The 16,292-nt window shown below is 39.7% G+C and overlaps 1 protein-coding gene across 2 annotated transcripts in view; it reads right to left on the reverse strand.

Annotated features, from left to right (window-relative positions):
• Positions 1 to 16,292, reverse strand: part of sfswap (splicing factor SWAP) — a 96,399-nt gene that overhangs the window by 68,472 nt on the left and 11,635 nt on the right. For both annotated transcript variants that reach the window (XM_074690408.1, XM_074690409.1), the window contains exons 4-7: positions 13,450 to 13,526; positions 6,278 to 6,503; positions 5,904 to 6,001; positions 4,216 to 4,369 (exon numbers count right to left, since the gene is read on the reverse strand). In XM_074690408.1, coding sequence (XP_074546509.1) covers positions 4,216 to 4,369; positions 5,904 to 6,001; positions 6,278 to 6,503; positions 13,450 to 13,526 — 555 coding nt within the window. The remainder of the gene's footprint in view (positions 1 to 4,215; positions 4,370 to 5,903; positions 6,002 to 6,277; positions 6,504 to 13,449; positions 13,527 to 16,292) is intronic.

Below are 16,292 nucleotides of genomic sequence, written 5' to 3' on the forward strand. Positions count from 1 at the left end.
GCCTTTTGTATTGGACCCCGAGTCAGACCCGGACGGTTCTGCAGCTCAGGAGGAAGAAAATCCACCTCGACACAGATCATCTCAGGACGCTTCAGTGTGGTGAGTCAAACCGGTACTGTAACATGTATAGTTTATACGTGGAAATATAGGCAGACTTCATCAATAAACTATTTCTATAACAGGGCTCCATCCTGCTCCTTCACTTTTCTCTGTCTGTTTTATCCATCATGCTGAAAGTGTAGTCTAAAGATCGTCTCTACCGTCAGTTCATCACTATGTTATTACCGCAGCATTATTGTGGTCCAGGTTCACAGTGCATGTCAGAACAAGCATGCAAATATCACAGTCTCACAAGTATTACGACGTCTGCTAAAACTACTAACTGCTAATTCACCATGTAAAGCTGAGCTGCTCAGCAGAGCAGAGTCCCTGCATCCAGCACTCAGTCAAGTCAGCCAGAGCTGGTAGGGAGCTGTATTTATACTCGGCTCTTGGTGGGTGTATACCTCGGTGGCGGTTGTGTGACTAGCTGACATCATAGAGGAGGAGCTGCTTTATCAGATTACTCAAATAAAAAGAAAGGATCCTCGTGTCGTCACGACGGTTGAAATCTCACAGCCAAATGTCAATGACCTATTTTCAGACGCATCAAATCTCGTTCTAGGATATCAGAAAAAATACAATATCTCATTTTATGAAAATTCAGGGGGTGAAAGGTCTTGTTTTCAAAGTTATTATATTATATGTAAGTATTAAATCAAACATCAGCATGATATGTCCCCTTTAAGTCAAGATTATTTTCATAAGGAATCCACTGACTGTGGGCTTTGTCCATGTATAACACAATCTGTGGTTTAACCTCATCAGTTTCTTATCAGTTGCTAAAGTTAATATAGTGTAGATATTTTTTTGATGTACAGTCATTTAAATTGCAAACCATGTTTTAATGTCAGATTCATTAAACTGTTTAAACAGAAACCTAATTTAAATTAGCTCAGAGGACAAACTTTTTATCTAAATGACCTCTGGGTAAAAGGTTGATACTCCCTGTCAGTGTCTGTACCTTTATTGCGATGAAAGCAGGAAGGAGAAGGGGGAATTCAGGGACAGGGACAAAATAAATTGTCAGTGTCAAAGTGGAGACAGTGTCATATTAACACATTAGTCACTGAGCGGGTTGACTTTGATGACACATCCAATTTTCCCCACACAGGAAAATGGAAAACCAAAGCACAGGCATCCATTTCCAAACTTGCTGTGATGTTTTACAGCCAATGTAAAGATTTGAGATGTGTTAACTGATGACTAAAAAACGGAAACTCATTACAAGAGTTAGATGCAAAGAAAGGTTAGATCGTGGACATCTTTTATCTTTGATAATTTGAATTTTGGAGCAGATGTTATTTTACTACCTCTCCATTATCTGTGTGTACATGAACACAAAGGTGGAACCCCTGCATAGTAGCAATTTGTATACCGATATAAGGCCAAACAAGATTGTCAGAGATGAAAAGGCCTTTCAATGCTGCATGCGTGGGCGAATTTAGAGCCTCTTTCTGAAACAACAATGCACATTTAATGTAAGTTCACAGCTGTGTCATCCACAACCAATTTCAGTACATCAACAGCTCTATTTGGAGAGGGAAGAGCAGGTCAGAGGACAGCCTCCAAAGCTGTCTCAGGGACAGATAAATTGCATTTATGGACAAGTGAGTCCTCATAGGTCAGCCAGGCCAGCGACCATGGGTTTGTTTAAGAAGCTAATTCAAGGGGGAAAAGAGATATACACATTGGAATTACTGGAGCGCCTATGTGCTAAAGTGGTGTGTGGGTGGAGGTGACTCATAATGGGTACATAAACTGCAGTGCAATCAATATGTACAGTATGCAGGGGTTTTTTAATTAAAGGTGAATGCTTGTTTAGTTTTATTCTTCAAGCTGGAGTGAGCGTCACATTCCTCATAGCATAATGAGACCCATCCCACCATTATTCAAAACAAACATATTCTCTATGTGTACATATTTAAAGGTGCTTTTTGCCTGCAGGAACTTTTTCCAAACTTTTTTGAGGAACAGAGGCCCTGGTGGTGTTCATCATCTGGTGTATTGGTGAATGCTAAGAGCAGAAGTGCAGCAACAGATGCTCATTTTGGTAAAGACAGTCAGCAGATTCAGCAGATTCAGCAGCACAAGCTCAACATGGAAGACCTCAACGATAGCAACAACGCTACTGTTGAACTGTTGTACTGTTGTACTGTTGTATGAATGTGTGCAAAGCAGAGCATGGCGCCAGCGTTTCCTCAGAAAACGGCTTGCTGTTTAAACGACAACGGGGGCTGCAGCGTTTCAGAAAAAAGGTTCAGATGTTTGAGAATTTTGTGATTTTTTTTCACCTTCTGTCCTCAAAAACGTCACTCACAGTTGTGATCAACCTGGTTTAGTACCTCCTAAACAGTGCTGTTCTCTGAGCCTGATAGTGTGAATGTGTCTCTGTCAGCTCCTGGTATTCCAGTTTGTGTTGCCAAGGTGGGATACTCCTTTTTGACATGTAGTCAGTAGTTAGACAGAGAAAGAGCCTCAAGTTCAGTTCAGCTTTTTAAATACCTTAATCATAGGCACAAACAGCCAGGTTGGAACAGATCATGACATCCTCATACAGAAGTTGCAGCTGTCATATGACACGCGGTTAGGTACAATTGAAAACATGTGAACCCAGCACTTTACGTTTTATATGTTCAGGACAGTTGGTTACTAAAAAAAGAAAAATACAAACAAACAAAAAAAAACTAAATATTAACAAAAGTAAAATAAATTCTATTTGTTCCCTTCCCTCAAATTTTCTGAGGCCCCCTTGCACTCCCTGGCGGTCCCTACTGTAAAAACCACTGATCTAAAGTAATCTCATAATGTTGTCATCTCACTGTCCTCTGCTGGTGTTGTTGTGTGTTGCAATTACTTTTATTTTTTTTCCTCCATTTACCACTGGCCTGAGTTTAACCCAGGATGTTCGCCTGTGGTTGAAACCCAGACAAACTACGGGCCAGATGTGGTTTTTGAGAAGGTTGTACCAGGAACAAAAAGTTCCTGGACCTGCAGGTCAAATAAACTCCTGGAAAGGCCCGTGATGGCCAAGTCTATCAAGTACTGCATAGATCATATTGACTGCTGCAATGCATAAATAGTCACTGTAGTTCTTCTTAAGGTATCCTGTTGAATTTAAGTTCATTGAAACAGAGAGTCTGAGGTGGGTATGAGGAACAGAGAGAAGTCACTTCGAATATTGTGACTTTTTATGGCAGCAATTATTGTTGATTTGAAGATTAGTAGTATACTTTTTTCTTAGCATGTATTTTTGGAAACCTTGAGCATAAAAAAATGAGTATGACTGCGTTATTATTAAAAGACAGGAATGCTAATAACAAAAAGAAAAAAAGAACATTTCTAAACTCACAAGAATAAAGTATTAAGAGTACTTATACTTAAAAAAAGAACCTTGTTTTATTATGCCCCTCATTTTAATATCTGTTAAATCTCTAATAAATCAAACATGGCCTTGAATGCCGCCCCTGCATGACCCAAGCATAGAGATGGATGTGGAGAGACAGGCACTTCATCATTAAGGTCATCCAGAGGGCACCATCATCTATCAATGATTTGTCAAGTCAGGCCCATGACATATCTAATCTACCCAATGAGAATTAGAGTTTGGCCCAAATCAGAACTCAGTTAACTACACAATGTGCTCCTATGAGCTTGTTCAGGTTAAGTCCTTCAGTGTGCCCCAGAACCTCTAAAATTCAACAGAACTTTTGCTTAAAGGCGTTGAAAGTTCCTGTGCATCAATACTAGAATAGGGTCAGCATAAAGAACTAAGGAGCAGTATTGAGCGACCAGCAGTGACAAAACACCAGCAGTACAAAGTGGTCCACGAGGGGGAAGTTAAATGCCAGGTTTTCATGGTAAACAAAGCTCTAAGGAAAAAGAAAACAGTCAGACCCAAAGACAGGAAGGCTTTTTAAATAAATAAAACCATTACTGTGCTCAGTGGTAGAGAAACAAGCTCAAAACTACTAGGCAGGAGAAAAATGGAGGGAAATGAAAAAGTAAAGACTGAACAAAATAAAGCACACCAGAGCTGACGTGTGATGAACACAAAAATAGTGTTCATAAATTTCACATGACTTTTGTTGTAGGAGAAAAAAGGGCTTTACTCACGGTCCGCACTGTACTGCACTTGAGTGGTGGGTGCAGGGGGATCTGCCACTTCCTCAGGTTTGGCTTCCTCTGCTGCTTCGGTGCCGTTTCTCTCCTGTTTGGCTTTTCGTACAAGTGCTGCCAGAGGATGGTCCGGGTCTATAACTTTCAGAGGCTGTAAAATAATAAGGGCAATACATGGCACTACTGGTAGATTTTGTGCAGGAATGGCCTAAGAAACTGAGACAGCGTCATTTGCACCTATCACATAGAACCAGGAAAAGAAAACCATTTTACAGTAATAAAATAATACATACAACGATTGTTGAAAGCTTCTTCAGGAGTGATTCTATAATTAGGGGAATATTTCAGGTATACAAAAAAAGTAAAAAAAAAAAAAAAGTGCTTTTTTAACATTATATTCTATTTGTTTGCAAAGTATTTACCCAGAATGTACTAAATTCATTAGTTGGCAAGCTTAAGCTCTAATGAATTCTTAAATATTTAAGTAATAAAAACAAAAGTTGGAGCATTATTATTTTGTCAACCGTGTTATGGTCATTTTTTGGTCCTTGTGCTAACTGCAGACCTTGAACATGGCACCACCTGACCTCCATCAGCTCATATTTCTGCTCATTTTCTTCACAGTTTGGTCTTTATAACGTCTATAGTAAGAACAGCAGAAAATGTTGGTAACACAGTTGGTGAACAGTTAATGCGCCCCATGTACAGACAATCATTCTGATGAAATATTGATGAGGAGGAGCTGAAACATGACACACTTTCTTCAAGGTTGATTGAAGTCATGTGACTTTGGAGAAAACCATTGCTGATTTATAGGTTTTTTCTCAGTGGGTAACATAGTTTATAGCAGATGTCTCGGACACAGAAAAAGTGAATTATTTTATGAATATAAATTATTAAAATAGTTTTTAATACACCTTTGTCATGTTTTAATGATTGTTTTGAACAAATAATACTGAAGATAATAAACACAAACATGTATTCAATGTTAATTTTGAAGAGCAATTTGACATTTAAGAAATCAGACAACACCAAAAACCGCAAATTCTGCAAATCCAACTGTAAATACATGATGGAAGCTGTTAACTTTCTGTATTAAATAAAATTGAAATATCAGCTAAATGACCCACTGTAAATTGGTCATTGCTTTATAGTAATATTTATTGATCAGTATACCCCATAATACTATGTACCCTCAATTATAGACTCACTTTCAGGCTGAAACCCATATTATGGAGTACAATCTGTAAGCATTATTCCACAAGGTTCCATGTCTTCCTCAAGTGACATACAGAAGAGTTAACCCCATGAAATGTGCGTAATTGGTAGAAAACGAACAGGATTGATTTAAAAAGAAAATCTGTCTTGACAGGAGGCAACTGTAAAATAGCTTGTTACTAAAAGAGGCTCATTATACTTCTTTAAAAAGACAGTCTTCCATTCTGGTGGCTCTGCCAAAGACTAATGGCTGTCCTGACACGGCACATGAAAGCATTAACAAAGAACTGTAACAGCACGAAGACGAGGGAGCAGAATACAGTTATTAGAGAATACAGTGACAGACACTGGCACAGGGTGGAAGAGTAATTCCCGTAAAGAGCAGCGGTCCCCTGCCAGTTTGATATGCCACATACACTCAAAACATAATTGAGCTTCACACTGAGTGGGCTCACTATTGACATTACCTTTACCAGCTCCTCCAGCCGAGAGCACTTTTTAGGAGCAAACAGGCTGGGATGAAGGTAGCTGCCATCGCCATCGTCATCTGAATCAGAGTTGGACTCTAGTGAAAAAAAGAGAGGAAGAAAGAAAGAAAGAAAGAAAGAAAGAAAGAAAGAAAGAAAGAAAGAAAGAAAGAAAGAAAGAAAAGTGGGAAATATGTGAATGAAAAGATCTTCCAGTGTATTTTTCCTCACTGTATTCACGTTTGTCTTCCCCCATAGAGATCTGACATTTCTGCATTGACTAAAGAACATGACACGTATTGATTTTGCGAATATATTGTTCATGCGTGGACATGGCACCCCTGCAGATTCAATAGCTGCTCTCTATAACTCACCCTGTGTCGGCTCTTGCTTGCCAGCAGAGGGAAGGTTGTATCGACCTTCCTTCATGGCTCGCAGGATGTGTTTGTAATAGGGGTTCAAGTAATGGTCAAAGCGGAGAAAGTCAAACTGGGAGTTCCCAGCCTGCTTTGCTTTCAGGACTATTTCAAACTGAGCCCCCTGCTGACAGACAAAGTTGGCAGTTTTCTCGATGATGTTGTGGGTCTTGATGGTTGCTGGCTACAGAAAAAAAGGGAAAAAGAGGCATCAGAGTTTGAAAGTGAACACTTGAAAGAAGGCGCAGTTTAACTTTGTTCCCAAGTTATAGATTTAAAAAAAAATCAGTTAATGTTAATTTCAGAAAAACCTAAGGTAAAACAGAACCACAGGTGAGAGTAAACCTGGTGGCTACATGTAACATACAGTTTATCAATGGATCCTTCCAACCAAAGCCATTCTGTTTCAAAGCATTTTCATGTCAGGCACTTCTGTGTTCATTTATGGGACATTAAATCTTAAAAACACACATGGGGTTGAAATAGCAGATACAAGAAACAGCCCATTATTCATTCATTATCGTTCTCCTTGGGTGTTTTCAATGATTAATCATTGTTATAACCTCAGGAGTATGGGAAAAGAAAAGCAATCTCTGTCATGATCTGTCAAGATGAAAGACATATTAAACACTACCTTTCCAGACACTGTCCAAACAGACGCCAGCATCCGGCATTAAAACATGTTAATGAGTTCCAAGCTAGCAAGAACTTCTTGTTGTACAAGGACAGTCTAAACTCGCATTAATAGCTAATCTAAACAGCCAAACAGGATTGCAGTAGTAAGTTGATTTGATCAACAAGAAAAACACCCTCTCCCTTCTTTTATCTGCTCCTAAATGTAGATTATTAGACATATGATGAGTCAGAGCTTTTGTCCAACATTTACTCTAGAACTCCTCAGATGTGGAGAAAGGATTAGATGCTTTGCTGTAGACTTTGTTAAAGAACAGGTTCATTGCCTTCGCAGAGCTAACAGAATGCACAAATTATGATAATGTCAGCAGCTACAATCAAGGTGAACTATGTTTCCTTTTTGAAGACTACAGAAATAAAGTACAATTACAGCGCTTTAGTTAGCGTTGCATCGCAAACTACGTTGGCAGGCATGTCAAAATCAACATTTCTCACAGTTGAGTATCAGGGGTAGGACTCAACAAAAACCAGTCTTTTCAGTTTCAGCTTTTAAGTTTTAAAATAGGTAAATTTATTCTGCATATCCAGAATATTTCAATGCACACTGTTTGACTGGAGCTAGATGTGGACGTTTTTCTTCTTTTGTTAGAATGTGCAGCTGACTGTGTGCTGAGCTTGGTGGGTCTGTGTAGCATTTTTAATTAAAAACACGAGTAACATCTTGTTATTTACAGGTGTGCAAATGCAAATTTGGCATTATAAAGTGATACTCCGGTATGGAACAAGTTGGGTCCTATCACAAGGTTTGAGGAAGAAATTACCCCTACAGCAGTGATTTTGTGCAGCAGAAGCCCAGAGCGCTCGCACCAAACACCCCCTCCCTGCTCCTCTGCCGGTTTCCTCTGCACTCAGACGGGGCCATATTTTACTTGAACCAAAAACACAAATAAACAGACTCCCACCAAAAAAATCTGATATCGGTCTGCATTCATGCTTTATTTAGAGAATTTTCAGCGAGTTGCTTTCACACAAAAACACCGCTAAATAAGGCTCTAGTTCTCATCGTATCGTAAAACGGCACTACCTCCACTGCAGAGCCACAGCTGGCTACAAGGCGCTCGCCGCTTTGTGTATCAGTCTGCGCGTGGAGTGCCAGATACAAACAAACACAGGTAGTCTGCCAGGACAAAGAGACGCGATATCCCATATAGCCATATCCCAGAATATCACTTTAAGACTACCAAACTACTGGTAACACATTCATGAAAAGAACGAAAAAAAAACCATAACACTTTTTTGCCATAGCGGCCAGCCCTGTTGAGTACTTGTATAAATCTGGTCTGGGAACACTGAGTCTCACTGACTTGTGTTTTCTTCATGTTTCCTTTTTGCTAATAAGTAAAAACGTCTGTACTTAAACCTCCTTATAAGGGAATGAGACTGCAGTCATGTGTGCTCACAGAAACCCCACAGGACTGAAGGGGTGGAGTGGAGAAACATCTTAAATGAACAAAGTAAATCAAAATTTATTGCAAGCAAGACAAATAAGTAACCAATAAGTTAGTTGTGCATACTAAATGATACAATGTGTTGTGAGAAAGACGGAATGTGTGACAGAATAATCAAGAGACTCATCTTAAAGACAGGGCGTAAAAAAGTTGACTGTGTTTAAACCATGTCCTTTAAAAACACAAAAGATGCTAAATGAAGGAAAACTAAGTGTCTTACAGTTTTCTGTTGCTGCTCTTGAGTTTTCTTATGACTGGATGTAAGAGTCTTTCTAAAAACTTCATTAAATGACTTTGTGAACATATTTCTTCTTCAAAGTTTGGTGAATGAATAAATGACTCATACCACCTATGACTGTAAAGGACTAAAGCATTACATCACCCTAATCTTAATTATATACCATGAAAATGTACATTTATATTCAACATCCCTGTTTGAGGTCTGCCTTTGTGCTTTTTTCCTCCGCTCTCCCGGAGCTGCTTGTCACTTCCTGTCATATGAAAAGAAAATGAAAAGGCTCACGTATACACTCGGGTGTTGGGCCTGTTTCATACTCCTGGATGATACATGCTGCATATGCACATAGCCTACACAAACATTAAAGCTTGTCTGTCTTCTCATGCATAAGGAAGCGGCTGCTAAAGGAGGAGTGAGGACGCGCTGGATCTTAAGGGAAGACCGTCGTTCACAAACACACCACAAAGAACAACACTGCAGCAATGCCTTTTCAATATTTCAGTCTATGACTTGTTGCTCAGTGTTATCATGGAATAAAGAATAATTTATAAACATGGAGGTCTGTTTTTATATCTGTTCTTATAGTTTGATGCATTTCTGCTGAGGCCTAAATGAAGAGTTGATGATGTAAAAAGTGAGTTAGCCTAAATTAAAATATAGAAGACAGGTGCTTTTGTGGGTTTCAAACAATAGCTTTGTTTTTTATATTCAATAAGCAGAGCGAACGTAACCTCACTCTTCATTTTATTGACTCTCAAGTTTGAACAGACCACTGCAGAATAACTGCTGACTGTGGGTTGGAATCAACATTAGCACTAACAGTTTAGCTTGTGTTTGAACCCATACTCTATCACTAACCTGTTAAGCTTTCTTCTGCTCTGGCCTCCCATTTCTGTTTTGACATTTATTTCCAGTGTCCACTTTTACAACAAAATTAATATAAGAAGTTGTTTTCGTCAAGAAAACGGACAGAGCCTGCCTCTCACTTAGTCACTTCACTTTTCACTGCTGAACTATGCCAGCCGGCACAACGATCACCAAAGGGACTTTCTGGCTACAACCCGACCAAAGATACTAAATAAAATCATTACAATTAACCAATCATGGATTAACCTAAACCTGGATTATAAACAGGCAAATATCTAAAAGTGAAACTACTTCAAAATCACTTCTACGGTCCTCAGAGTGCCTTCATAGTTCAAAGCAGAAAAAGGGGAAAAGTCAAATACTAAAGTGACAACAGCCTTTTAAACTGAATATGCAAGGGGAAAAATATGACAAAGAAAAAGATGCATGGTGGCATCAATATAAAATCAATATTTGTGCTCACAGTAAAGTCGTCGTAGAAAAATGACAAACTTAACACCTTGCCCTTCATTTCAAACAGGCACAGGAATGCATTGCTGACGTTCACCCAGCAAGACTAAATGCGCAGGTGGGGTGAGGTGGGCTCTAAAGACAGAGTTTTGTACTAAGACCTTTTTGCTAGCTCATGGGTCTGCAACCTTTACTATCAAAGGAGCCATTTTGCCTCAGCTCACCTGGATTAAAACCATTCAGGAGCCACAAAATCGACTTTATCTCCATAATAAAGACCATGAACTGAACAAAATTCTATACAAATCTGGTGAATAATCATCTAAAAGAAAAAGGTTTTTTTTGTTTTTTTTAAATAAAATTGTTCATGTGATGTCTAAGTTATTTTATGTGCCATAAATTTGCAAAAATTTTAAAAATTCCAAAAAATTCAATTTTTTTTATACATATTTTTTTTACTATATTGCAAAAATTTAAATAAATTAATAAAAATGGTAATATTCATTCTTTATTCCTTCAATAATATTTTTTTAAGCTACAAGGAGCCACTTCAAAGGAGTCAAAGGGCCGCATGAGGCTCCAGAGCCACAGGTTGCAGACCCTTGCTCTAGCTGGTCAATGTCCTATCTTGGATATAAAAAACAGGTTGTTGTCGTTTAATAACAAAAACAACGCTGCATAGTGTCTCCATGGGACCCTACAGGACAGAACACCACTGTGTGAATGTGTATGCAAAGCTGGTACTGTTTGTTTACACACCGTTCCTCTCGTGCATCAGCAATGCTGGGAACACTTTGTTAAAATCACACAGCAGGGTGCCACAGAGGGGTTCACAGTTGAAGTACAAAGGCTATGTGACAGCGAAGCTGCAGCACTGGGGCAGAATTTCAATGTAAAAAAGGCTTTGGTCTTCAGAAAGTGTAAACTTAGTGTCCACCGCTTAGGCTGTTTGAGGGAGTCGTGATGAGCTCCGGGAACCAGGTCCTCACACTGTCCTCTTCAGATTTTACTCTGCCTCTGATAACTGTGGTTCCAATTAAACTCATCTGTTTGACAAGCCAGATAATAGCACTCTATTTATAGGCCATCTGTGAGCATCTCTGTATTAGATTTACATAAATGTATTTGCTGTGTCTTCACATGACTTTGTTGCTGTATGTAAATGAACAGCTCTAACTTGACTGCGGGGTCTGTTCCTGTCAAACTGAAGAACTTTAATTACTCCAATCAATTGTCAGAAGTTATGACAAGGAAAAACAGAAACAGTCTCTATTTGAAGACATTATCTATTTTCGATGTGTCATATAATTAGACTGTCAGGCCCTGACATCCATACACAGGGTATTTTGAGATCCTAACACCAGACTTGTCACGAAAAGTTTCTGTTGTGTCACTTTGTGCTCCTTTAAGGTTTAACTTATGATCAGCTTGGACTCAAACTATCAGGAACAGTATGAGTGTAGAATATATTCTGATCTGTGACAAATACTTTCTAGACAACTTTTTCAGCCTCAGAGAAGAAAAATAATCAAAGAGAGAGCATCAACTACTGAACAGATCTTTTGTGGTTGATCTAACATCTCCACCAATAAGCTCTCAGATCAGTATAGAGGAAGCATTTCCCATCACAAAGTTCTACACTCACTTAGACAGCACATGTAGAGCCTGTCACCACCAACTGCAGCCACATTGATCTTGTAGGTTATCGATGTCTTTGTTTGCACTATGACAGCGCATCAGAGGATGAAGTGGGAAAGAAATGTTAAGCAGCTCTACTAAGTCCACAAAGTGTGGGACAATCAAACCTTAATAAGTGAACTTAACATTAAACTCTTTATTCTTAAATGGATTCACAATAGTGGCATCAGGTTTAAGCCTGGTGAAAACCACAAGTCTGTTAACTCTTACAGAGAAAGAAATATACTTTCATTTCTTAATTGATTCTTGGAGGGTTTTTTTTATCACCCGCGTCAGAAGAAACTCTGGGTTCATCTGAGTGTTTCTGTTACATCTCTTTGACACTTTGCACATCAGCAACATGTGGAGGAGGAGCCTATAGCTGAATGGGCTGTGTAACACTGCAGCTTATTCTCACAAGAACTTTATCCTGGATACAACGCGTTGAGGTAAGGTATTTATCAGTACATTTACGTAGCGATAAGGTTTGAAACAGTTTGTAGTAGCCGGCCATATGTAGTGCTATCGGCAGCCGGTGCTCTAACGTATCTGTATGCTAACGGAACTACAAGTAAACACTGACAGTTTGTTTGTAGTTCAGTAGCTGTCTATATTGAGCACAGTTGGCAGCCCTGTGCTCTGAGACATGTCAAGTAATGTGTAACATTAGTGAATCCTGGTTATGTCCCTTCAGTCATCTACCAATCAGAGCTAACATAACCTCACTCTTCATTTTATTGATAGACTCTCAAGTTTGAACAGACCACTGCAGAATAACTGCTGACTGTGGGTTGGAATGAACATTATCACTAACAGTTTATCTCCTGTGTTAGCCTTTAGCTTGTGCTCTATCTCTCTCCTGTTTCTCTTTCTTATGCTCTTCTGTCCTTTTTCTGTCTGACAGTTAGGCTCCAGTGTCCACCATCACTACAAAATTTATCACAGAAATCGCTTTCAGCAGAGAAAAGCACAGATTTCTCTTCTCTCTACTAAACTTCGTCCGCCGGCGTGGTGTTGCCATAGATGTGCCATAAATCAATCCAGTCGACCCGACCTGGAAGCTAAGAAGTAGCAATTCAAAATAACCTGTATTTTTGGCAGGGATGGGTACCTTTAACATTTGAAACGATACGGTACCGATGCCCGGTACCTGGCAATCGGTACCGGTACTCAATGGTACCAAGTTTTGGTACTTTTTTGTGTTTATGTGGTAAAAAATATCGATTTGTTTAATAATGAAATATTAAAAAAATTCAATATTACAAATTCATTCTTCAATATATAACCTTGCAATGCTGTGTTCATGTCCAGCATGGAAAATCACCTTTTCTTCCACTCCCTCACAGTCACAACGATGCATTTAGGTACCTAAACATGGTACCTTTTGGTTTTACATGAATCGATACCCGGTACTTTTGACAGAATTTGGTCGGTACCTATAAAGTACCTAATTCTGTACCCATCACTAATTATTGGTGCTGATAATCTCATTTTAAAGTGTGGATTACGATCAGGCATATATCTACAATGGAGACTTTTTCAAGGTGACTAAGAAACTCCTCGTAGTCCCTTTAAGGCATGAAAATATATTTTCTTTCAGGTCGTCTGTTTTGTGTCTGCTGTCTGATCTTACAAGTTTTGCCTTTTTTTCATGTTGACCCATGGAAGAGGAGTTGTCACTGGGGTAATAACTAATGGGGATTCAGTGTGAATAAACAAATAAACATCAGTGACTCATCTGGATCCTGAATACTTACAAGTTCCACATCAGGAGGGATGGCGAGCCCTGGGGGAGCAACAAACGGTTCCTCACTCTCCTCAGGCTCTGTCTCTTCTGCGCATGAGAAGATATGAGGAAAAAAAAGAATGAGATCAAGGCTTCGCAGTCATTTGTAACAAAAGTAAATATACCCTGCTGGATACACAGTGCTCCCAGGTGAGCAGTGACTCAGGATTTATCTGCAGTTTTTAAAAAACATTCTTAAAGTCAGTAAACCTCATGATTCTATCCTCCAAATAAATCTACCACAAAATACTCCAATCCTCATCCTCCGCCTGCGACAGCATTAAAAAATGGAAAGGTCAGGTGGAAATGGGATTAACCTTTTAATGTTGTACTGCTGGGACTCTGCACAGTAATGAAAGAAACAAGCCATTTAATTCAAGACTCTGCATCTAAAGGGGAGAAAAAGCACCTTACATGTGGCGCTCAGCTTGTCGTGGGTGAGGGCGTCACATCTCGACGTAGCCTGACAGCCGCGCAGTGCCTACATGCATGTGCTTACTTAATCTTATGTCAAATCTCAACTTCGATTTAGTGCCCCAATTAGTAGAGGAGACAAGCTCTCAATCATCACTTTAGTTACATAAGAGGATTACTATCATGGTCCAATGGCTTCAATTTGGATAAAGCTGAAAATTGGAAAGAGGCTTAAATACATAAAATGATCACACATCAAAAAATATGTAATAAAATGTATTTAATCCTGTGTTTTAAAGGCAGTCATATGTATTTTCTATTTATTATTAAGTCATTGTTTATCCAAAGATGCAGCCAAACATTGACTCAGCAGTTTGACACGGCGGAGACGAGAAGGCTGACTGCTCACGAAGCTGAATGAGACAGCAGCGACTGGTAAATTTAGACATTCCACTGAAGGTGAGGCTGTGCATCTTCATATATCCAGCTTTGAGATTTACTGCATGTTGAGTTCCAGTTCTTTTGCTGACAGGTTGTTAAATCGATGGCTGTTTTGTTGAATGGCTTGAAGGTCATTGGAGAATGGTTTTACAGCAAGGTGAAGAATGAGATCTGGAGTTTTCATATTAAGGCAGATAACAGATTATAAATCATACTGCAATTAACCTTCAGGCGTATTTGGCCTTCCCCGAGGAGCTATCAGAAGTTACAATGATTCATTAATACTGTGTTTGTTTATCTCTGTATCCATCTGCCACAGCTCTACCCTGAGATCTGAAAATGTGATGATGGTTGGACCAAACCTGAATGTCATAAAAATGTTCCTGTGCGTCCGTATCTACAGCCCAAAGAGTTTAAAATAAACTAGACCTCTTATCAGCAAACGTTCAAAACCCTTTCCTTCAATCCTCTGTTTTCTATCTATCACTTTTCAGGAGTTTGTTTAAGATCTTTGAAGCATTTTCGAAGCCAGGACCTTTTTAGGTTCACCTACAGATTATTAATGACGCGACTGACCCGTGAAACCTGCTGCTCTTCAAAAATAATCCTCTGATCACTTTTAGGTTAAGATCGTTTAGAAACATAGATCAGTTTTTCTCAGAACAGTCCCACCCTACAGAAAAAATCCCCTCTTTTTTGTTGATATGGACACATCATGATTTGTGAACATAGACTGTGAGAAGGGAGACGGGACGGCGATGGGGGATTGACCAGAGCGTCGCGCTGCTTGGACAGACATGACTGAGAAGGTGTTTGACTCAGAAGCTGAGTCCTGTCTTTCTCTGTAACTCCCTCTGTTCCACCAACTGAACCCTCCATTCATCATAAACCCATCAGCTGATGAGCACATTAACATAACATACCTGTAACGCTCTGACAAGCAGGGGCAGATCCACTCATTTTAGACTGGGGTGCCCCGACCAGGCCACTGACTTATGCAGGGAGGTATGAATTTTGTGTAGCCCACACTAGAATAAATAGCATTTATTTTTGCTTATTTGTTTGTATCAAAATTACACTGAAATGTCTTCAGTCCATAAATCCTGTTTATCACATCGCCTTAAGGTTTGTCACCAGTGATGGTCGCCTTACGCATCATTGTGACTTGTACATTAAATCTGGTTTGCCTTCTTTAAGTGCGCGCAGGTACACGCACTGGCTTACCTTGATTTATAAAGCTCTCTTTGGCTTGGTTCCTTCCTATTTAAGGTCTTTTCTTCAGAGAACTACAAGCCGCTATTCCTTAAGGTCGTGTGACATTGTCTACCTCTCTGTTCCTCGTGTCAGAACTGAGTTTGGGAAGAGAGTGTTTAGCTTTGCTGCCCCCACAGCCTGGAACTCTTTACAATCTGAACTGAAGCTCTCAGAGCTTGTTTCACTTGGAGCTTTTTGATCCATGCTGATGGACAAACAGCATGAGACCAGCGAACGGTGCATGTGCTTATGAATTGTTATTTGTGTTATTTATGCTGAAAGCTCTGCGTTAAACTTAAAACACCTAGCCCTCACAAAAATATGTATATCCTAAGTTATTAATATTATTAGTTAAGTTATCTTCCTCCGGGAGATGGACGAGCTAGCCGTGCTAACCCAGCGGCATCGTGCTGTTCACGGACGTGGCTGACGGAGCTGACATCGGACGCCGGTGCCACATTGGAGGAGCTTTGCCTGCTGTGAGCAGACAGGATCCAGGAGACAGAGACTGAACAGACTGCTGGGGAGGCTCAGTCCTGGACCCTGTGGAGGTGGAGACTGACTGGGCTGGAGAGTGGTGGACGAGTGGTGGACGGGATGTCTTCATCTTATTTCTCATGAACCTTTTTGCACTTTCTATACTCTTTCTTACTTTTGTTTTCTTAAATGCTGCGGTGACTCCTGAATTTCCCCTGGGGATAAATA

This window comes from Halichoeres trimaculatus, unplaced genomic scaffold (genome assembly GCF_033239565.1).
Source record: "Halichoeres trimaculatus isolate MK-OKI-2021-1 unplaced genomic scaffold, fHalTri1.1 fHalTri1_scaffold_16, whole genome shotgun sequence".
In the NCBI taxonomy this organism is placed as follows: Eukaryota; Metazoa; Chordata; class Actinopteri; order Labriformes; family Labridae; genus Halichoeres; species Halichoeres trimaculatus.